Source organism: Rhipicephalus microplus, chromosome 7, assembly GCF_043290135.1.
Source record: "Rhipicephalus microplus isolate Deutch F79 chromosome 7, USDA_Rmic, whole genome shotgun sequence".
Classification (NCBI taxonomy): Eukaryota; Metazoa; Arthropoda; class Arachnida; order Ixodida; family Ixodidae; genus Rhipicephalus; species Rhipicephalus microplus.
The window spans coordinates 115,736,548-115,760,215 of NC_134706.1; the positions used below are offsets into that span (position 1 = coordinate 115,736,548).

General features: G+C 45.7%; 1 protein-coding gene across 1 annotated transcript in view; it reads left to right on the forward strand.

Moving 5' to 3' along the window:
- Window positions 1-23,668, forward strand: part of LOC119179104 (fatty acid synthase) — a 192,656-nt gene that overhangs the window by 63,361 nt on the left and 105,627 nt on the right. Inside the window, exons 5-7 of the mRNA XM_075869593.1 lie at window positions 5,823-5,945; window positions 14,316-14,549; window positions 22,363-22,664. Coding sequence (XP_075725708.1) covers window positions 5,823-5,945; window positions 14,316-14,549; window positions 22,363-22,664 — 659 coding nt within the window. The remainder of the gene's footprint in view (window positions 1-5,822; window positions 5,946-14,315; window positions 14,550-22,362; window positions 22,665-23,668) is intronic.

Here is a 23,668-nt window from a genome sequence, read left to right on the forward strand (position 1 = left end):
GGATAACTCTTAAGGGGTCCAAACGTTTCTGTGTATATATTATTTCAGGGCACCGCAGTTTAAACCATTGGTGGTTTAAAACTGAGGTCTGCTGGTTAATGAATGATTTTAAGAAACGTTCGTACTGTTAGAATATGAAATATTATGATAAGAGAAGGCAGGCGGGATTCTTCGTACAGGGTATTGCTCGCAACATATTTAGGTAGCCCTAGGCATAAGCGTAAAGCTTCGCGTTCTAACAGATTGAGTGGTAGAACTTTGTAAGCCGGAGCGCCAGAAAACAAAACGCAGCCGAATTCTAATATCGGCCGAATGTACATGCAATATGTCATGAGGAGCACGCCTCTACGCAAACCGACACTATAAATACTGAGCCAGCGCAGCTTTTCTACGGCACGTGCTCCTTTAGCAGCCATGTTTTCTATCTGGCGACTCCAGGTAAGTGTTTCGGTGTAGGCTACCCCCAAGTACCTAACTGACTCGACTAGAGGCATGGCGTCTAGTCGGTACATTAGTGAAATTCGCACTGGAGCATTTTGTGTGGAAACTATGATTGTGCTTTTGTTTAAATTGAGGCGTAGGTGGATATCCTCCAGCCACATTTTCAGGCTATTCATGTATGTCTGCAGAATCAGATACAGTGTGTGAATAACCACCAACGCATAAAAAATGCGATATCATCGGCATTCACATAGACCTGTACATCTTGCTGAAAGGGAATGGTGCATAGCAGTGCAATAAATAATAAGGGAGATAACACTGACTCTTGCGGTAGACCTCTCGTTTGCCTTTATATTGAAGAGTTGAAACCAGATCGCGAGCAGTAAAATTCTCTATCACCTAAGAAAGCACGGATCCTGGCCACAAAATATTGAGGCAGTCCTAAGTTCTGAAGCGAATCTAGCAGTTTCACATGCTCCACGCTATCATAGGTATTTGTGATATCTAAGGTTACGAAAGCGGAGTATTGTTTCTGATATCGATAAATTTGAATCCGGCTTTCGAAATCTACGGGCGCACACCAAATGGAGCAACCACGTCTGAATCCAATTCGACATGGGCTCAGTGTCAATGTTTATGACATCCATCGATCTATGCGTCTATATAAAATTCTTTTAACAAGTTTTACTAGGTTCGATGTAAGTACAATGGGCCTGATATTATCTAAGGTCAATCCAGTGCCTCTCTTTCTTTAATGATGAAATCGCCTTTGCCATTCTCCAATTGGGTGGAATCCAAAAACTTCTAAGTTAGTGATTATTATTGTGAGTAGGTCAAGAAGGTATATTTTATGTACTGATTTTATCACCGACGTCGTCATGCCATCAGGACCAGGAGCAGAATGGGGTAGTGTTCCGACTACGTTTTCTAGTTCTGCAGGTGTGACCTCTTCAAAATCCTCAGCCCTATGGGGGTACTGGGCTTTGTGTGAGAGAATTGTCGTAAAGCGACTTTTTAGGCCCAGAGCTATATCTTTTAGAAAGGCCTTTAGTTCAACTGGTGATGATAGTACAGTTTCTATATTTCTTAGTACCGGAAAAACTTTCTTATTTCTCAGAAAGCCAAAAAGTGCTTTTCTATTGACCGGCTTTGAAATGATCTCACATCGGTCATTGTTAAATTTGTCCTTCGCATTAGCGATGGTTATCATAAAAATAGCGGCCGCATACTTATAATCATTCCAGTTCATGAAACACTGGTTGAAAATTAATTTTTTTCATGCAGTTTTTCTTACTCTATGAGGCCGCGAACAGTCTGCATTCCACCAAGGATTGGTAGAAAGTTTAGAGCTCTCAGTGGTAAATTTTTAATTACTCATCGACTCCTTTAAAATGTCGCTTACTCTGATGACGTCTAGTTCCGCATCATTCGTTCCGTTAGATAAAGCACCTCGTATTGATTTCTTGGGTGTATTAAAGTTTACATGCGTAACAGATGAATATATTCTAAGAGGTTATTCTAAATACCACCTCGAACAATAATGGCATATGGTCACTACTTGTTCCCGAGCTAATCGCAGACCATAATAAGATAGACAGGTTAGCGTTAGAAAAAGTTATACCAAGCACCGAGGAGGACTGATTACACATAAAACTAGGAGTTTTTGTGTTTATGCATATAAAGGTATTCTTGTTCACCCAATTTCACAAACGTTTGCCCTTTAAATCAGTTTTAAAATCCGACAAAATATGATGAGAATTGAAATCATCTACTAATACAATATCTTTCTGGCAATGGTAAACTGCAGTATCTAGAACGGAAGAATTCAGAACACCAGCAGGAAAATAAGAATTAATAAATAAGAATAGAGTAACTCAGGATTAAGGATGCTTAATTCGGAAATCTCGCTTTCTGAAGTCATTGACTGATAGATAATTTTAGCTCTATGGGCGACTTTAAATGAGATAAATATTGCCAAACCTTCACCCTGAATTTGGCGGTCTAGAAGAAATGTGCGGTAATTTTTTATCTTAAAATACCTATTTTCTGCAAGCCAAGTTTTTTGTAAAGCAATATTATCAGCGGAATAGTTATCGCGAAGATGAAGTTAGTCTGTAGCTGCTGAAAAAAAAATAGAGCGGCAATTCAACTGCAGTACTTTTCAATTTCCCATTTTGAAGAGATACCAGCAGCACTCACTGCTTTCTCTAAGATGCTATCATTTAAAAAATCCTTCTTTGACGGATTTTCCTACTGGTATTTCTTATTTGTTGATTTAGGACTAAGTGAGGAGCATTTGACCTCAGGAGAAGCACGTCTTTTCCTATATCTTGAATCAGAGTCCATTTGTTCTGGTTGTGACACATCGGAATCGGAGTCCGAGCTCCAATTTAAATAATGAACAATAGGCATAATTATTCTATGGTCAGAGTTCAGCGTGCCTGGCTTTGACTTCGAAGGGCCTGGTTTCGATGGAATATCAGTAACCTAAACTGGTGAAGGTAGAAAAGGGGGCATGGTAAGTTGGTTACCTCCCTGCAGGATTTCAGTCAACTTAGTGCTCATTATTTGTGCCAATGACTCCGTTAGCCTCACGAATAGAGAATCCATAAGCTTCGTCACGGCCCTTTCCACCGTTGATGTTATTAGATCAGGAAACGACGACTCAAGCATCTGGTTTGCCTGGTTGGCACTGGTGCCATGGCCATGTGAGCGCTCAGAGAGAATAGATCGGGCCTCACGCCGGGTGCATTGTTGTTTTTCGATGATCTCTAGAAGTTGCAACTCATACGTCCTCACGGGGCAACTTTTATCGTCAGCTGCGTGATTTCCTCTGTATAGGCAGCATCTCACCTCTTAGGTTGAACATTCATCGGGTTTATGTCGGTCAGTACATGTACGACTCCTCACATCCGATCTACATCCCTTGAGGGTATGCCCGTAGCTCCAGAATTTTTCGCACTGCAGTGGGTGAGAAGATAGTGCATCTAAATGATAAATTAGTGGCCCTGCCTTAATTTCGGTTTGTCGAGCCGCGCTGGCAAAAGTTACGATCGCTAATTCTGTGGGGACCTTTTATTCTCAATGTTGCGCGAGCATCAAAATACAGAGACTGCTCCTGCAGCCGCAAAGAATTCAAGCATTTGTGGTGGTGTAAGGCTCACGTCCACACCTCGAACTAGTCCCTTCACACAGGCCAAATGGACAGGCACGAAACAGCTCAACGGATTTGAGGCAAAAGTTGTGCATTTGAGGAGATCAGAGATGCAGGCTTAGTCCGGCGAGCAGCACAGGATGCCTCTACATCCAAACTGACGCACATCGGTAATCATTTTGTAATCATCGAAAAATTTACGGAGTTCTTACTGAATGATATTCAGATTTTTCATGCGAATGAACTCGCCATTGGTTGGAACCAGGGCCACAGGAACGCTCTTCAGACCACCGCGCGAAAACAGATCGATTGGAAAATCCCTGTTAGAAAGGGACGCCAACCAGGCAGAATATGCCTGGGCGGGAGAGGAGAGAGACATCAGGTTGATATGTTTAATCGCACCGCCTGATCCGGCTGCACCCCCCCAGGAGGAAGCGCGAAGGCGCCCTTGAAGTACCAGCGGAGGTAGATCTCGAATTGAAACTGCACATTTTATCTTGTGTGCGTGGAACTTAAGATACGTTTCTTCTTTTCTTTCTTTGGAATTCTGTGCGACGGTGGCGGCAACAGCTTGGAGTTTGGCATGCTTTCGTGCTTAGTATGTCAATATCACTATGCCAGTGCTATAATCAATATGTCAATTGTCAATATGCCTGTAGCAATATAAAGAACAGGAACATATATTGTGGTTGTTGTTGTTGCCTCTAACATCGCTTAGACCCACTCATGGGGATCAGCCAATAGTTGATGTCAAGGTTGCCTTCTTTTTGCCCGTTAATGACACACTAATCCTGATGATGACTGTTGGTGTGCTGTGGGAGATGGTCGTCACCTTCCATTTTCACCAGCAATTTTCTCTAACACGGGCTAATCTCCCCTCAGCCTACTCCATTGTTTCAGCACGTAACTTTGCAGGTACGCGGGATTTCACAAACTGACGTCGAACTTTATAAACGGAAATAATTGATTCAGATTGTCGTCGGTGCTGAATCACATGCACAGAAGGCACAGCTGGCGCACCATCCATGGCTAGAACTAGCGGTCAAACGCTGGTGAAGCGGCCGTTAAACATTAGCTTGTTCAGGCGGTGTTTCATCTGCGACGCTTTACCACATGGAATCACGTAGCGTGCCGCGACATCCACAACGCTTAGGCTACGAGTGCCCGATCTAATTGCGTTGCGATGGCGCAAAGAGACAGCTTTGTAAGTTGAATTCATTTACGACGATACCGGTTTCAACAATACATTGCTTATAAAAACGAGGAGCTGTTGTACCACAAACTCTTTATATGGTGAAATAACCAGCTTACAGCAACGCCTGCATACCAAATTACCGGTTATAACATTGTAAAAAATAAAACTGCAAGATCTTAACGCTATAGCCAAATTGCGTCAGTGTCATAATAAAAAAAAGAACGCACCAATTTTCCTTCATTTATGTCATCAACGACTTTTTGATAATACCTTTCATTAAAAGCTTTGTCAAGGATGGTTTGATGACCTAAGTAGTTTCATCTGTTCGTGATGGTAACAACCAGGAAACTATAGCCGCCTACTACGGATTGCAAATAACATCACTACATCACAAACTTTGTAAAATCATGTTTTGTAAGATCGTGGTCAAAACTTTCTTTGTTAATTATAAGAACACAGCAATGGATAAGTCCTCTATAAATGGAGTAGGCCACCTCGGCAGTGTTGCGATATGTGAAAAATACTTGTTCCTATGCTTATTCAGAGTAGCTTAAAGTTACCTTATTCGCCTTTTCTGTACTGTTCTCCTATAACTGTGGTGCTGTGGAGAGGTTGATGTTCATAATACCTCGGTTACTTCGAGTTCTACAGTGGAAACAATAATAACAAAGGTTCTTGACAAAACGAACAATCCTGCAAAAAAAAAGAAATCACCATATTAGCACACTGAAATGAGTTGAAACAACAAGGCAATGTAAATTTTGCTTGCTGCAGTTCACACTGTTATAATACGTACACATGCACACCTTTTTATTTCTTATCACAGAATATTACTAATACATCATTCCATATATTACACCTAGCTATATGTCATAAACGTTTATTTTTGTTGCTCACTTTTATTGGCGAGCTGTTGCTACGGATAACACTCGCCATGAGGATGAATGCCTAGAATTTTTTATGGCTCGTGCGTTATAACGCGGTTAAGAAGAGTGTTTACGCTGGACAAATTACCGAGTTGGCTCTTCGCAGGCGATGGCTACGCCCGCAGCGAGACCATTGGGGCGTTTTACCTCCAACGGGCCATCGATGCGCGTCGGGTGTACGCAAAGGTCGTCAATGTCAAGGTCAACACGGACGGATACAAAGCCGAAGGTGAGTCGCTCTGCTAATACGCCAAGTACGGAGAATATTATCTTTTCTACTAAAGTACATATCCATTGTCCCTGCGTGATTGAAGAAATAGTCCCATTTCATTTCTCCAGTGCCGTACGTAGAGAAGCGATAAACAACTCAATGACTTTTGTGCGTGGTTCTATTTTAATATGAAATTCAGGCAACTCGACTAACATTCAGTTTTATGCTACAAGATGAATTATACGAAAGGCGAATGCAAGCGCTGTACAAGCTGATTAGGAGGGTCGGGGTAATGACCACACACGAAAAATAGTCCGCGTCAGAAGCTGTGGGACGAATCAAACAGCCTGTTTTGCAAATGGGTAGTTATTGATGGGACTAGAAGCCGCATACCCAAAGCCCTTTCTTCGTGCTTTTCCGATTAGCCCTAATCTTTCGCTAGTGATAGATGGTTCATTTTTCTTCACATGAGCAGTTCCTGTTTACTGATTTTTCGTTAATTCAGGTTTACAGTTGTTCCCTAGAGCTTTCAAGACTTATCTGTTCCTGAAAACTATTCCAGAAGGTGATTTGCCATAAGATACACATGAATTTACACGGCGATCAAGTGGGGGCACCACATTGAGTAAAGAACGTGCCATAAAAAATTTAATCGAGTCATTTGCTGCATAAAGCGAGTCATTTTGTATGATTTTTATAAATACTACAGAATGACGTTTCACACAAGACAGGCAACCACAGCCTCTAAACGATACGTAAGAAGCGGTGCGATGTTATCCATACATTTGTTTTCTGCATTTAAAGAGCCACAATTTTTCGTACAAGATATAGCAACAACTGCTGCTCAATCCCTACGACAAAGTCATTGTTCATCCACTCAAGTTGGCTCAAGCAAAGGCAGTTGTATAGCTCTCTTGAAGCGGGTCTCATAGGTGAACTAGAAACTGCCGAATAATTTATTGCTTTCAGCAATATATGAAAATATTGAAAACGGATGGTGAGTCAGTTTCAATTATGTTGTTAATAATATTAAAAAGGGGGTTTATTGAAGGAACTGAGCAAGTGGGTGGTACCTTGAAAGAAACGCAGGTGAACCCAGATGACGGTGCTTGATCGCCGATCTTGTGCCTTTTTCTTGGGTTGATGATAGTTGAGCCGATGGTACAAACGTCTTTCTTATTCACTATGATTCTCCCCGGCAAAAACCTTTGAGCCATCCTGGCAATCTAACACGTGGGGACCAGTGGGTAGAAGTAGGGCTTGAGACGGTTTACGTGAACAATATCACGTCCGCGCAGGCGACGGTCGCCCGATGGCGTGAGGGGTTCAATGGCGTAGTTCGTGGGTGAGGTACGCTCGACCAAACGGTAGAGACCGTGATAATTAGAGCATAGCTTGGGTAATACACCAGGGGCGCAAGATGGTACATGCAGCCATAGAAGTGCTTCAGGAACGAATGTTGGTGCAGAACGATGGTCGTCGTCACCGGCCTCCTTCTGGCACTGACGGTCGGCTGTAGTAAGCCGCTTGGCAAGCTTGCAGCACTCTTCTGCGTAAGGAGCGGCTTCCGAGACAGGCGTGCATTCGGAGGGATCTGACGAGTATAATGTGTTGGTGGTGTGCGATGGTTGGTGACCGTACAGGAGAAAAAAATGAGGAAAACCCGGTAGTGACTTGCGTAGCGGTGTTATACACGTATGTCACAAATGGGAGAACGAGGTCCCAATTTGTTTGATCAGCAACGACATGCTTCGTGAGCATGTTCCCCAAAGTACGAATAAACCGCAACGTCAAACCATTCGTCTGTGGGTGGTAGGTTGTACTCTTTCGGTGTACAATATGGAACTGTTGAAGAAGTGCTTGGAGAACATCGGAGAGGAAAACACGCCCTCAGTCACTGAGTAGTTCGCGAGGATCATGACGAAGCACAAACCGATTAGTATGAAAGTTGCGACGTCTTGTGCTACAGCTGTGGGGAGAGCAGACGTTTCAGCGTACCATGTAAGATAATCCACAGCCACGATAGCTCATTGGTTGCCTGCCGTTGTCAATAATAGTGGTCCATAGAGGTCAATTCCTACACGGTCGAATGGCCAGTCTGGACATTAAAGTGACTGCAATGAACCTGTTGCAGGATGTGGTGGGTTTTTCCGCCGCTGACATTCGTGGCAGCCGCGAATTAACTGGCGGATGAAGGTAAACATTCCGCGCTAGTAATCCCTTTTTTGTAGGCGCTCGTAGGTCTTGAAAACACCAGCGTAAGCACAATTGTGGCTCGGAATGAAACGACGCGCAGAAAGTAGAGTGCAGCGCTCGGGGAATGACAAGCAGCCATTTTCAACTACCTGCTAAATATTATCACCGGTACAAAGAGCAATGCCGAATACTAAAGTTTGGAGCCTGGCGGCGCAGGGTTCGAGTGGTTGGAAGTGTTGGTGCTTCGGATAACGCGTCAAGAAGTGAAGTGATCTATGGGTCATTGATCCTTGGGTCATCGGAAGAGATATTGTCCTCGTCAAGAGCTGACAACGTGTTGTCCGAGAAAACAGATGCAATGTCCGGTGATAGGGGAAAATGCGAAAGTGCATCAGCATCAATATGCGTGCCGCCGGAACGATATATACATGATAGATGTCATACTCTTGAAGCTGAAGAGCCCATTGGGAAAGACGACTCGATGGATCCTTGAGCGAAGACAACCAGCATAGTGCGTAATAGTCCGTTACTACATCAAAAGTACGGCCATAGAGGTATGGGCGGAACTTTAGAAGGGCCCAAACAATCGCCAAGCATTCCTTCTCGGTGACGTTGTAGTTCGATCCAGCCTTGGTGAGAGTTCTGCTGGCGTGGGCGACGACATACTCGGCGAATCCAGGTTTGCGTTGCGCGAGAACCGCACTGAGGCCGACATCATTGGCGTGGACCTCAGTTGCCACCGTAGAATCGTAGTGGCGCATTATTGATGGCGAAGTGAGGAGACTCTTAAGGGTACAGAAGGCTTGGTCACACTCCAAAGACCATGACCATACATCAGTGGCGCTGCTCAGAAGTTCGGTCAAAGGCGCATGATAGAGGCGAAGTGGCGCACGAACCGGCGAAAGTAGGAGCATAACCCCACTAAGCTCCGTAACTGCTTTATAGTAGTTGTTTTGGGAAAGTCGACGACAGCCCACAATTTAGCCGGGTCTGGAGGTATGCCATCCTTTGATAGGACGTGCCCGAGAATCGTAAGTGAAACTTCTTGAAGTTGAGTTGGAGCTAAGCATTCGTCAGGCACGTGAAAAGGTGTTTCAGGCGCTCTAGATATGTTGTAAAGTCTGGCGCAAAGACGACAATATAGTCGAGATAGCAGAGCCATATTTGCCACTTCAAACCCTGAAGAACTGACTTCATCATGCGCTCTAAGGTGGTAGGCGCATTGCAGAGACCGAAGGGCATGGCAATAAACTCATATAGACCGTCGGGTGTTACGAAGGCTGTTTTTGTCGATCGGCATCAGCAAGCGGGACCTGCCAGTACCCTTAGCGCAAATCTAATGATGAAAAGAACTGGGAACCTTGTAAAGTATCAAGGACATTGTCAATTCTGGGTAAAGGATACACGTCTTTTCAAATGATGTTACTTAGGCGCCGGTAATTCACGCAGAAGCGAATTGAGCCAACCTCTTTTTAACAAGCACCACTGGTGAGGCCCGTGGACTTTGTAAAGGTTGAATGACACCACGTTGCAGCATATCGTCCACCTGTTCGGTAACAACTTGGCGTTCCGCCGCAGAAACACAGTATGGTCGTTGCCGTAGTGGCACATGGGAGCTGGTATCGATGTAATGTAGAGTGGTAGAAGTGCAACCAAGTGAAGGTTGAACAACATCGAAAGATTCGTGGTACTGGTACAGCAGTTCGAGGAGTTAATATCGTTCAGATGGTGACAGTTCGTCTGCGATCATCGAATCGAACACTTTCGAAGCCTGTAGATCAGAGTGGTTAAGAGCACTGACGGCGGTGAGGTCACATTAGGATGATTCTTGCGGCAAGGTAAAAATTTGTTCGTTATCGATTGACTGTACGCATCCAAGAGATTCACCTTTAAACAGTTTGATGATGTGCGGAAAAGGATTGGTAAGGCAGAGAGCACTGGCTGCATTAGAAATCGAGAGGGCTGAATAAGGAAGCAGAAGTGGTTTCGGAGTTTCAAAGAGGCTTGATGGCTCAAAAAATGCTACTTCATCACGCATATCGCTGTTTTCGGTGGATTGTCAGTGTCTTCTTTGACAACTAGCTTGTGCGCGGCATGATTCATGTGGTCGTAGGGCAGGTCGAACAAAGGAAGCAGTTCAAGTTCAGAAAGGTCACAATCTATAACGCTGTGATTACACGATAGGAAATCCCAGCCAAGTATGTTCGTCATGAGAGCAAGAGGAAAGGACGATAAACTCAACAATGTAGTGGTCCTCCAAAATTGTGAGTCGGGCAGTGCAGGCGGCTATAGGTCAAATAGGTTCTCCATTTGCTGCACGTAAGGACATCATATCAAACGGCGTGGTCACCTTTCGAAGCTTGCGGCGAGGTTTGGCGTCTATAAGAGACACAGTTTTACAAGAGGGCATGCATGGGCACCGTCTACAAAAGCTTCAACGATATTTGACGACAAAGTGCGAGGACTTGAATGTTTCGATAGCGCAGTTCTTGCCTCCTTAACTGTGATGGCTAGTTTCCTCATTTTGAGGGGCTGGTTGGGGACACAAGGGTGACAAGGAGCGACGATTGGGTGAAGGTGAACGACAAGACGAAGTTGCCGGATAGTCAGGGGAGGCGTGCTTGACTGATGACCCGAACTTTCATACTCAAAAGGGGGTCGGTCAATGTAGTTGTTCCGTGATCGTGCGTCTGTGTAGCCAGGCACGCGACTACGGCAGTATCAAGAGATATGGCCAGGGCCGCCGCTTGCAAAACAGATCGGCCGGTTCTTGCACGTTCGCCAGGCATTTGCAGTGAGGGGCGTCGCCCACGTGGCATACGGCTGAGTCAAGGCTGTGGTAGCGAGGGTAGGAGCCCATGCGACGGAAGAATGAGTAGGAGTGGTGACATGGGGTAGTCCATTGAACAGCGAGGGCTGGTGTGGCTGTTGCCTCTTTACTGCGTCAGCATAAGTAACAGGCGCGGCGACAACTTGCTGCTGAAAGGGCACTGGCATAGTCTCGATAATCTGGTCTTGAAGCAGATGTCGGAGCATGGGAGATAACTGTGTCGGTGGCCGCTCTTGCTGCTGCTGCGGGAACTCTTGGCGCTGACAAAATGGCAGGAGGGAAAGCTGACGTGCGACCTCCTCACGCACAAAGTCTTTCATTTGTGCTAGAAGGCGGGAGTGATCAAGCATGACGTCCAGTGCAGCGAGTAGGTTGTTAGGCTGAAATGGACGACAAGTGAGAGCTCGTTGTCGTCACAATTCGTCGTAGCTCTGACACAGAGTTACCACTTCAGACACCGTGCCAGGAGACTTCACAAGGAGAACTTGAAATACGTCGTAATCGACACCTTTCATAATGTGCGGAATCTTGGCACTTTCGCTCATCGCGGCATCGACGCGCCTGTAGAGATCGAGTTCGTCTTCAATATAGGCGGTAAACTTTTCGTCAGGTTCTTGTGCCCGTGTGCGCAGGCGTTGTTCGGCACGCAACTTCCACATGGCAGTGCGACCGAAAACCGAGGATATTGCCTGCTTGAAAGCGGCCCAGTTTTCAAATTCGGATTCGTGGTTTGTGCACCACAGCTTCGCCACGTTAGCCAAGTAAACGTTGACGGTGCTCATATTTGCAGCGTCATACCACCTGGTTGATCCACTGACTTTTTCGTAGGACGACAGCCAGTGCTCGACATCCTGGTCTTCGTCGCCCGAAAAGATCAGGGGGTCTCGCTAGTTAACCGGGCCTGGGCAAGTAGCGGCCATGAGAGGTGCTGTCTGTGTTGCAGCATCAACTTGCATGGTCGACAGCAAATGCGGGATTGGAGTTCCAGGGTGTACGTGGTGTAGTTACTTAGCAAGATACACCAAATATAAAGGGGATTTATTGAAGGAACTCAGCAAGCGGGTGGTAGCTAGAAAGGAACACAGGTGGACCCACATGACGGTGCTCGATCGCCGATCTCGTGCCTTCTCTTGTGTTTATGATAGTTTAGCCGATGTTATCAACGTCTTTCTTATTCACTATAATATTAACAGTAATTCTTAAGGTTGAAGGCTCAGGAACCACCACATCTTTATCAATAATAATGATAATCATTGTTGTTTCACGTTTCAAAGGCACCTTATGATTATCAGATACGCCGTATAGTGAAGGGCTCCAGAAATTTCGACCACCTGGGGTTTTTTACAAGAACCTAAACCTAAAACCACGGGCCTGAAACTCTCTCGCATTCAATGGAAATGTGGCTGCCACAGATGGGATTCGTCCCATCTCATCATAGCGGGCAACCATTAGAGATCCATAACCACTAGACTACTGTGGTTAGTAACGATATCGAACCTCTTGGTATAGTGTCGATAATATATAAGCTTTACTTTCTCCCTCTTGCAGAGTATATAAGGCATTGCAAAATGAGCTCTCCCGAAACCCGCAAATTGAATCAAGCCTATTGAAACGTCTGCTCGGCTGCTGACCCGAATATCACTGGTTCGATCCGAGCCGTGGCAGACACATTTTGATGGAAGCAAAATGGTAGAGGCCCGCGTACACTGCGATGTCTGTGCATGTTAAAAAGCACAAGATGGTCGAAATTTCTAGAGCCCTGCACTACGGCATCTCTCATAACCATAATAGACACGTTTAGTCTGGTGTAAAGAAAAGATGCGTACGCTGTGACAATTACGTTGCGTATGCGGCAGGTGCAGCGTGCGACAAATCTTTTGTTTCAACGTACTTTGACGCGTTTTACTCAAACAGATAGATGGTATGCGAGATGCAAGTGTTTGTAATGCTAATCAGCGTCACCGACGTAGAAGTACGCTAGGTCCTACTACCGTGGTCCCAGTAATAACGTGGCCTCTGTGATCTGCACGAAACACGACTACCAGTGTAAGGGCCACCAGCGTACAAGTCAGGCCGTGGCGTTCGCTGTGTAGATTTTTAGCATCGTTCCTGGGTGCACAGGATGCGCACGTTCACCTTTGCTGTTGTGAACTTGGGTGCGCAATGTAAGAAGGCATCTGATCGGGCATGGTCGCACTGAATCGACCCCAGCGTTTTATCCAGCACTGCTGCGGATGAGGCTTAGCGTACGTCGAAGCAAGTGGTCGCATTCCAGGTATTCATGACCTTACGATCGACTACCAGCACATTGAACGAGTAAAAGCTCTTACAGCGTCCAGTTGATTGATTGATTGATTGATTTGTGGGGTTTAACGTCTCAAAACCACGCTTTGATTATGAGAGACGCCGTAGTGAAGGGCTCCGGAAATTTCGACCACCTGGGGTTCTTTGACGTGCTCCGAAATCTGAGCAAACGGGCCCACAACATTTTCGTTTCCATCGGAAATGCAGCCGCCGCAGCCGGCATTCAATCCCGCGACCTGCGGGTCAGCAGCCGAGTACCTTAGCCACTAGACCACCGTGGCGGGGCGTACAACGTCCAAGGCATGTCATGTTGTACCATGAATAAAGGCACTTACCAAGGTGCCGTTTTATTTACGGGTTCGTTCGCCGAGAGGCATGGCAGAAAGAGACGCCTTCTCGCACTCATTCTAATGAACGCAATTCTTGAAGACTTTTGTGAGACGCCAGGCAGTTTCTTCTGATTAATCAGGATGCCGGTACACGCAACTTGAATTTACCTTGTGTGGCATGAAAACATCGTCTTTTGCTGTGAAAGACACATGCCTTGCATCAGGTCTGATGTTGCTGTCTGCGTCTAATTCCGCTGCGGTCACCACATACTCTCGTTCAGGTTCCTTCGGGATATCGCGAAAACGTAACGTAGTAAGCGTTGCGTTACGTACGCAGCATCATGTTTCGAGCGTATGCTCGGCTCTCTAGAATCAGTATGTTACGTGCTGCACTTGCGCATATCTCACCCATGACAGTTGCGTACGTGGGCTCCTTACATTCGTCCAATAATAAGTGTCTTTAGTGATCTTGGAATGTAAAACCCAACATACTATTAATTGTTTTTGAATCGTAAAAATGTTTACTTTCATGAAACTGAAAAAGAATTGCGCCTTCTGCAAAGCGCTGACGGCCCAAAAGGATTATCTTTGCACGTATTTACTCTGTGCGCATAAAACAGACTCTTTAGCCACGTTTAGTGTATGCTTAACAAATAAAATTATTGTGTATTATTCCATTCTGTTCCATAAAGAGTGTTCACTTATTGAGCACCATTCGAACTCCAACAGGGCTCACTTATCCTTCCGGAAAAGTGCAGCAAGACCTACTCGTCGACATCTACCATGAGAGTGGAGTCGACCCGCTGAAAGTCGCTTACATTGAAGCTCATGGCACCGGAACCAAGGTGGGCGATGTGGAGGAGCTGAATCCTATCGGTGCAGTATTCTGTGGACCAGCGCGCCAAAAGCCGTTGATGGTTGGCTCCGTCAGAAGCAACATGGGACATGCTGAAAGCGCCTCTGGTAAGGCGGTCGGATGAGTTTGTTCACAGTTTTTTAGATGTTAAAAACCAGTACCATGTGGCTCACTCGCAACGACATGTGCCAGTAGGCATGTTTTATACCTACTGCAAGATGGCTAGGAATGACGGTGAGCGTGTTTGACAAATGACCTCATCACAAAGTGACCATAGATCGGCAAGCAAACTCGTTATTTGATTCCTTCAGGCACATGGCTAGTTACGGATTTCGATTAAAGTGAGTAAACTGGCCTAATGATTCCGATGAGCTAGAGACTAAGTTAACCCGTGAGACTGGAGTTTAGGTGAATGCAATTGCTTAGATTTTATGAAAAAATATGAGAGATCATGTCGAGAGGGAAGGGTTTGGCATAAAAAACCATTCTTCAACTGTACCTAGATATGCAATTGGATGTGCTACGCAGACTACACGGGACGAGCGCTTGCAGACCTATTCATGTAGCTTCATGATGCATTTATCAAGCTCCCTTTTCCCGAACTTGCAGCATTGTGCCTTCGCGAGAGCTTGTCACCCCAGCGCCCCGCAAAACGATGCAGGCTGAATAAAACTTCCAAGGGCTTGCATTTTTCTTTTTTTTTTCGTGTGTGACGAGCGATAGCAGACGACGCTTGATGTGTGTCTCACACCTTTGCGCGAGGAAAACGAAGTTAATTGGCGCCGAGTTCGCGGGCACTCGAGGAACGTGGAACAAAAAAAAAGGGTCTGGCAGTCCCTTTCTGATCTTGAATGAGTTTGGACGCCCTTTTTAGGCCGCCTCGGAATCTAGTTTATCCGACTGCCGCAACGGCACGTCACAATTGGCGCCCAACAGCTCGAGGTGAACTAAGAAGACGCTTACATCTTGTACATAGAAACGTCGCTTCCTACGCGCTCCTTTGGCTCAACCACTGACGTTTGGACAGCGTCGGCTCTGTTATTCCAAGATGGCGACGGCCCCGTGTTCTGTCGACGTGTTGGAGCAGCTGGATGACGCCACCCGGGTGGAAGCCTACCGGTCAGCTGTGTCTAAAGCCGATGTCCTAAGGACCAAGGTGTGTCAGCTCCGCAGCGAATAGGGGTAACTGAAACTAATGATTCTCAAGGACCAGGACACCGCCGAATACGACGACGCACCAAAACCGCCTTTTGATTCGCAAAAGGCAAGTCACGACCTTTTGTGTAATTTACTTAGTAGAGCGCTTTAAGCGTCTGGAATTGAAAACGCATGAAAATTCTGACGCAAAATCAAGCACGAATGCAAAAGAGAGCAGTGCATCGATGAATCTCGAACGCGGCTCGAGAAAGCAACAAACACAAGCCAGAATCAATTCTCCCGTGTGCATGTCTAGCAGTGAAGACCGTCGCGACCGACTTTCGAGTTTCGCGGCGAGCTCCTTACCACATCTTTGGAAAGATCTAAACGTCTGGTTTCACCAAGGTGACTAGCGGTTTAGAACCTTCTGCATTCCCCATGACATCGCCATAGCATTCAATATCTCAAGGCTCCAAGCTAAAGATTTTACATAGATGCGTCACCGCACGAAGGTGGGTAGTATCAGTACTTGGGCTGACATCAAGGCAGAGTTCCGCCGAGGTTATAACATGGACTGCGATGTAGCATCTAAGCAGCGAATGTTAGGCGCAACTCGACGTGCAGGCGGGTCATGTAGAGACTTCACATACCGAAAGCTTGACCTGATGAAACAGTACAACTATCCTGAACTACAACAGGAAACGTGGCAAGTTTTCGTGGCTACTCCATCACCCAAAGCAAAGAAGCACATCTTCGACAACACATTTAGGCGGCTAGACGATATTATAAGGTTTTTCTGCGCTTTGACCAAATCAGGGATTCGGAGGAAAGCAGTCAAATTTTTCGGCTGCGGAAAAACGTGGAATGCCATCCACAACACCATCCGCCGAATGCCGTGTTATGGCAAAACGTTCGCTTCGGAAGCCTATGAGTCATCGCCAACGCTCAGACAGCATAGAGTCTAACGGTTCCTCTGATGATGAAGTAGCTGAGAGAAAGGTGAAAGGGGATACAAAAGCGAAGCCATCACCGTCGTGGAATTCCGCAACGCGTGTTTTTGAGAGGTCGCAAGGAAATGAGAGTTCGTAAATTGTGCTTGAACTGCTCCAGAAGTAGCAATTTTGTCACACAGTGTTGTGTACCGCTAACTGCAGAATTTATGAAATGGCAGCAAGATTTCGAATCTTCCAGCTTACAACAGCGGGGAAACGACCACCTGGTGACGACGATGCCCACGAACAGACGCCAGAAATTGGGCAGGTGTCATGTGTCTCTGAAGCAGGTACTTTTTCTGTTTCTGTCGTCATCAACGGACAAACGATTGAAGACCTCTTGGATTCTGGAGCTGCCAAAAGCTTGAATACGGCACCAATAGTTGACAAACTCAAATTAAGCATAAAGGCTTCGTCCCTACGTTCCATATGAGCAAGCGGCCATAAGCTACAAAGCTTAGGTAAAGTAAGTGCTGTGGTGACAGTGAACGACCAAACACTGCAGCATGTCTTTGTTGTTGTTCCCTATTTACCTCAGGAAGGAATACTGCAAGGTGATGACTTCTTGCGGGTTTCAAGATCCTTCATCGACTGGGGCTTGGAGAGCTTCGCGGTATTGGTCCCTCAAAAGGTACGCAAGGTCTACCTGGTTAGGGAGCAACCAAGCACTGCCAGCTTTATCGCGGAAGTTATGTCCTGTGTGCTGGCATCGCGTGTTGGAAGATGAAAATCATTTAATGGTGATCACCCGGACAAAGCTCTAGTGCGACCGCTATTCCGTCATAGTGGAGCCCATGGTAACAGCTTCATCGAAAAATACAACGAAGGTTTTGATCACGAACTGCTCTTCTCAAGCCGTCTTGCTTCCTTAACAGATGACAATTAGCCTTATGGAAAAGGCAAGTAAAACTGAAAATATCGAACTTTCTGAAAAAGACTGCCGACAGATCCTCCAAATTTCATGCCTTCCTTCTCCTGTGGACCTTGATGCGCCTCCATCTCATACGGTCATTGATCCGCAGCAACGTCAATTGCAATTGACATCAGCTTTAACAATGGAACAACGTTAATTCGCAATGAGCTGCAGGCCGTGAAGGCTTTGTTGGTGCAACATTCGGTTTGCTTTGCATAGTCAAGTACTAATGTAGGCTCCTGCACAGTTGAGCGACATTGCATACCAACTGGAAACAAAAAGCCAATATCGGAACGTCCTTGCAGATTGTCACCAGCACAGCCTGATCTCGTCAAAAATATCATCAAGGACCTCATTGATGCCAATATAGTGCGACCTTCTCGGAATCCCTGGGCGTCATCCCTTGCCCTTGTAGCGAAAAAAGATGGGATGATGCGCATGTGAGTTGATTATCGACGTTTCAACGCCATCATTGAGGACTCTGTACCTTTTCCCAATAATTGAAGATGTGCTGCAGGCACTCACCAAAAGCAAGTACTTTTCTGTTTTGGACTTGGTGTCTGGACTTTATCAGATCGCCATGCATCTAGATGACATATAGAAGACTGTCCTCGCCAAGCCGTTGGGTCTTTACGAATTCCTCCGGATGCCATTTGGCCCTAAAGCTGCCCCATTAACTTGCAAGTGAGCCTGGATACGATCATTGACGGTAATAAATACGACAATGCCCGTATGCATATGGATGACTGCGTTGTCTTCAGCCGGACATTTGAAGAACACGTTTCACACCTTCAGAAGATATCTGCAAAATTCGAAATAGCAGCCTTGAAGTTCAAGCCACAGAAGTGTTTCTTTTTTTTGTACTGCCATCAATTACCCTGGACACGTTGTCACAAAAAGCGGTGTATCTCCGGACCCATCGAAACTGGCAGTGGTTCAGGCTTTCCGGCCTCCTAGAAATGTACAGGAACAACCATTATTCATTCGGCTCACATCATACTTCATGAAGTTTATCCTAAATTACAGCGAATCACTCAAAAAGGAAAACGCTACTTTTTCTTGGGAAGAAGATCAGCAAGTGGCATTTGAGACAATGAAGTGCGCGTTGTGCCAGCCGCCTGTCCTTAAGTTATTCTCTGAAAAAGGAGAATTTGGTGTCGAAGTACTTACAGATGCATCTCGGCTCAGCTTGGGAGGTCTATTGCTGCAAGAAGAAGAAGAGTGACGATATTGTCCAGTGCTATATTTGAGTCAATCTTTTAAAGGCGCAGACTTTAAATATTCTTCGAGAGAACTGGGAGCTCTTGCAGTAAAATGGGCGTTAAAAAAGATACGACCATACCTGAGTGGCCGAAGATTTCATGTTGTCAGCGACCACTATGCACTGTGCTGGGTATAGCGCTAAAAGGAAGGATACCAGCGCCTTCTTCTTTGGTCACTGATTCTGCGAGAATTTGACTTTGATGGCCTTTAGAAATCGGGAATTCCGCTCAGTGCACAAGATTGTCTTTCCAGGAACCGCCCCCCCCCCCTCATTGTTGATGAAGCTGAACCAACTCTTGTGAACCTGTGACTACATGGGTGGCGAGCAGCGTCAGGATCCATTTTGCACTTAAGACGTGGATATGCTTAGGGGTGCGCTGGGCACGCAAAAGCAACAGAAACGCGTGCGAAAGAAGTTTATTACGCATAACGATGTGTTGCACAAAAGAGACCAAGGCCCAGTCAGCAGTTGATTTCTCCTCTGTCCTACTGCACAACGACAAGCTGAGGCACTCCGTGAACTGCATGAGGGATGATACGGTGGCCACATGGGCATCAGGTGAACATTCTATGTCCTTAGGTCTAAGTATTACTGGCCAAAACTCTATGCAGATGTCAGACGGTACGTGCGTCACTGTGACTTTTGTCAGAGGATGATGATGTCCACAACGGTGCCTTACGGTCTAATACAGCCAATAGAAGTCCACAGCCCATTTCGCACAGTTGGTATGGACATAATAGGGCCATTCAAAACTCTAAGAAGTTACAAATACATCATTGTAGCTATTGATTATCTCACAAAGTTGTGGAGGCAAAACCACTCCAGAACATAGAGGCCACAGCCATCCAGAAGTTTGTCGAACGATGGGTCATCTTGAAGCACAGATGCCCAGCTACAATTATTACGGACCATGGTACTCAAATAATGGCGCGCTCACTGAAGCATACCTCAAACATCGGGGCATTAGACATGCTGCCACTACCGCAAATCACCCCGCAGCAAACGGCTTGTGCGAAAGAGCCAATAAGGCAACAAAACACATGATTGCCATTACTACCACTGGAGGAAAAAATGGGCCGATGTCTTCTCTTATATTTTATTCTATTACAACTCCAGGTACCAAGACACGGTTCCCCAAACTTCCTTCTTCCTGGTCTATGGTAGGGATCCGGTACTACCTTTAGATGTTGTATACAGCCGCCAAAAGCTTCAAGAGCTCAAAGAAGAATCGAACTACTTCACGGTAGTGCGTGAACGACAACAAAAAGCCAGGAAGTTCGCAGCTACGCACATCCGACTGGCTCAAGAAAAACCGACGTGGCACTTTGACAAGCACCACAAGTACGTTGTGTTTGAAAAAGGACAACTGGTGCTCCTCAAGGTTCCAACGTCCGGTGTGAAAACAACTACATCGTACACCGGACCTCACAGGATAGTGAATAAACTGTCTCACGTGAACTACGAGATCGAACTCTTGGACAACATGGGAAGTGACATTGTGCATGTGAAAAAATTAAGACAATATCTGAGTCCCATTGCTCACATGGAGCAACACCATGTTTCGGACTAAAATGTACCTGTGTGCTGTGCACTGTAAGTAGTTGTTGCTGCTTGAGTATAGTTTTGTGTGCCTTAAAGTGAGTAGACAATGTTTTGTAGATTTTGTAAATAATTAAAGATAGGGCTGTTTAGGTTAGTTAAGTTATGTCTGTCTTGGTGTTTTGTGTATAGGCCGGGACGACAAGTTTCTTAACCCGGGCATTAGAAGAGCGATAGCAAACGACGCTCAGTGCGTGTCTCGCGCCTTTGCGCGAGGAGAGCGAAGTAAATAGGCACCTAGCTCACAGACGCTCAAAGAATTGCAATAAAAGAAGGGTCTGGCAGTCCCTTTCTATTCTTCAAGGAGTGTGAACGTCTTTCTTAGGCCGCCTCGGGACCCAGTATATTTGACGGCCACAACGGCACGTCACACCGGGTCACCACCGATTCAAGCCCTCCTAGTATGAAAGAGAACGTATTATACACTCGTGCTTGCGCGTCATGCGAGGCGACAAAAAGCAGGTTCAGGAGGGACTTACAGGAAAAGCTAGCTGTGGAGAGTCATGCACTCTGGCACGTAAGATCGAAGCATGCTTTGAAAGCCTTTCCCGTCCCATTTGCGATTGAGGTCTAGCAGCACCAGGTGCTACAGATCTGTAGACGGCGATGTTTCGAAAAGCAAGAAAATAAACGCAAGTGCAAGAACAAGGGGACAAATTTGTGAAGCTATGTCGTGTTGCTCGGCCCAGTGGGCATCCTCTGCGTTGCCACCTAACTGACCATCACTGCTTTTGTTTACACGGGGTGGCGGTGTTGGCCGCCGAGCAGTTTGACGGGGGACTAGGCCTATGGCGCACGTTTGATAGTGAGGGTGTGTTACCTCGTTAAGAAAACGTACCAGCACTGGTATTGCTGTGGAGTGAGAACGCTTTGCGAATTCCTGGTGTTCAGAATAAGTGCATACAAGGACGCCTTGACCCGAATATTTAGCAGAGCTCCTGTGACTTCAAGTTTGAATAAATGTTTGCCGTATAATTCTCACACAGGTACTTAGGTTCCGTGGATAAAAAGTTGTGATAATAGCTGGGGCTTTGGAGTCAAACCACGAGATGATTATAAGGCATGCTGTATTGTTGCTCTGTGGATTATTCCTGCTGCATAGGGTTCTTCAACGCACGATGAAATCGTATAGTGGAAAATCGTGAATGATTTACTCAACTTTAATGCGGCTGCTACGGCCGGGATACATAACTAGCCAGGGTCATAACGGGAGCCTAACAAACCCCGGCAAAACAATTTATTCGAATGCTTTCTCACCAGCGGGAAACGTTTGAGCCTTATTTAGGCTAGAGTGTCTGCTATCACAGAAACTGCTTCGATACAGCGGTAGGCTTCACGCCCTTATCACCATCGAACCTAGAACCGCGCTTCCAAAAGTATTCCTTTGAGCTAAGCACACATTCCGTGTAAGTTGCGGTTAGAAAGGGTCATTATGACATTACTTGATCATGGCCTATTTAGGGCAAGCGTTGAGTCAGTATGTACAACTGCTACCAAGTTTTTTGTCCTCCCATTTTCGCAGTCTATGAAATATAATGCTGCATCATGCACCGTTATGGGTTTCACAAGGCTAGGCATTTTTTTCTTATCCGGACAGCACAGGTTAATGCATGGACCTCATTGGATATAATATTTCTCATGCATAAGACAACTTAACATGACCTTTAACTCAAGGTTAGAAGGCGAGGTGGCAGTCAATCTTGCCCATAAAGGCCTAAATTAGGCGTCCAGCCAATATAAAACGTCGTGCTCACTACTAAGTATTTCTGTTCAGGCCACTGTAGAGAATATTTCTTCTGTATCAGTGTTCTTTTGTTTTCGGCTCGTGTCCTTGTATCTTCAGCAACTATGAAAACGTTTAAAAGCTGTGAACGAACTATCCCGCAAGAAAGTCTCAACAAGACGTTTCCGGCTGAATGTTTTTTTTGAAACTATTGTTAGAGGTATGTGTGCAAGTTAAGTGACAAATATCACTTAAGCATTAAAAAGCCCCTATACAATTGGTGTTGCTGCAGGTGTGTCATCAGTGGCAAAGGTTATCCTGGCCTTTGAGACAGGCATGATCGCCGCAAACCTGCACTTCAAGGTGCCCAACGCCCTAATACCTCACCTCCACGACGGCAGCATCCATGTCGTTGCCAAGCACGAGCGTTTTCCGGGTGGCCCTGTAGGCATTAATTCGTTCGGCTTCGGGGGCGCCAATGCCCATGTGATCCTTGAAGCTGGACCTGAACTGCACGTGAACAGCCTTGTTCGTGACAAACCTGATCTGCCGAGGCTTGTCCTTTTCGCCGGAAGGACCGAGCAGTCCCTGACAGTGAGTAAACGTGCGCAAATGCACACTAAAAGAAAAAACATGTGGTGCCAAGAAACCTCCCATAAATGGCTTCATAGACAAACACAGGGAATGCTTAAGGGCTGAAATTTCTTTTGGTAAATACATTAACAATTGCAATTAACGGACAAAGTATGCACAGGAGAGAATGGAGAGGTAGGTATGTTAACCAGCATAGAAGGCACGGTATGCTGCCTTACACCGGGGAAAAAGATGCAAGAGTGTCAAAGATGGCGAAAAAGAGAGAGCACGCAAAAAGATATCCAAGGAAAGTATAGGGGATATTACTTGCAGTTATTACATCGTAAATGTGGAGAAAGTAAAGATGACGTATATTAACTTGCACCTGGCAGAGACCAAACCTGCGACCTTCGAGTAAAGCGTCCGACGCTCTACCAATGAAGCTACAGTAGCGGTCATGTCTCAGTCCATTTTTGGGGGTCTGCTTGCGCGTTTAAACGTTAGAGCGTCGCTATTAACCAAGACAGCGAGTGTGCAGCGCTTTTTTTTGTAGGCGTAACAAAGCACGCGTCTGTTTACAAGCCTGCAGCTGAGTTGTTCAAATACAGTCTTAAGACATTTAGTCTAGCAGAACGAGACCCTTGCTGCGGATAAACGAATGAAAAAGATTACTTAGGGGCTCGTTTTTCTTCGCTAGTTTTCCAAAAAGATTCCTTAGAACTAACAAACAAGACAGCTGAGAGATATAGAGGGGATCTCATTTCTAGGTATTATGACGGAAATATAGGGAAAGAAAAGAGAAGGAAATCACACTTGCTGAGCTTGCTCACGTTTCCGCAATACTACCTACAAATACGATCTCCTATACATTCCTCGGTTTCTTGTCTGTTAGTTTTAAATAATGTAGCTAATATAGAGTTATATTTTCACGTGTTGGGGACGGGAAAGAAAGCAGTAGCATCTGGTGAAGATAATTTCGTTGATTTGAGCTGTGCCCGGACAAGGAATGGCACTAAAGGTGCAAA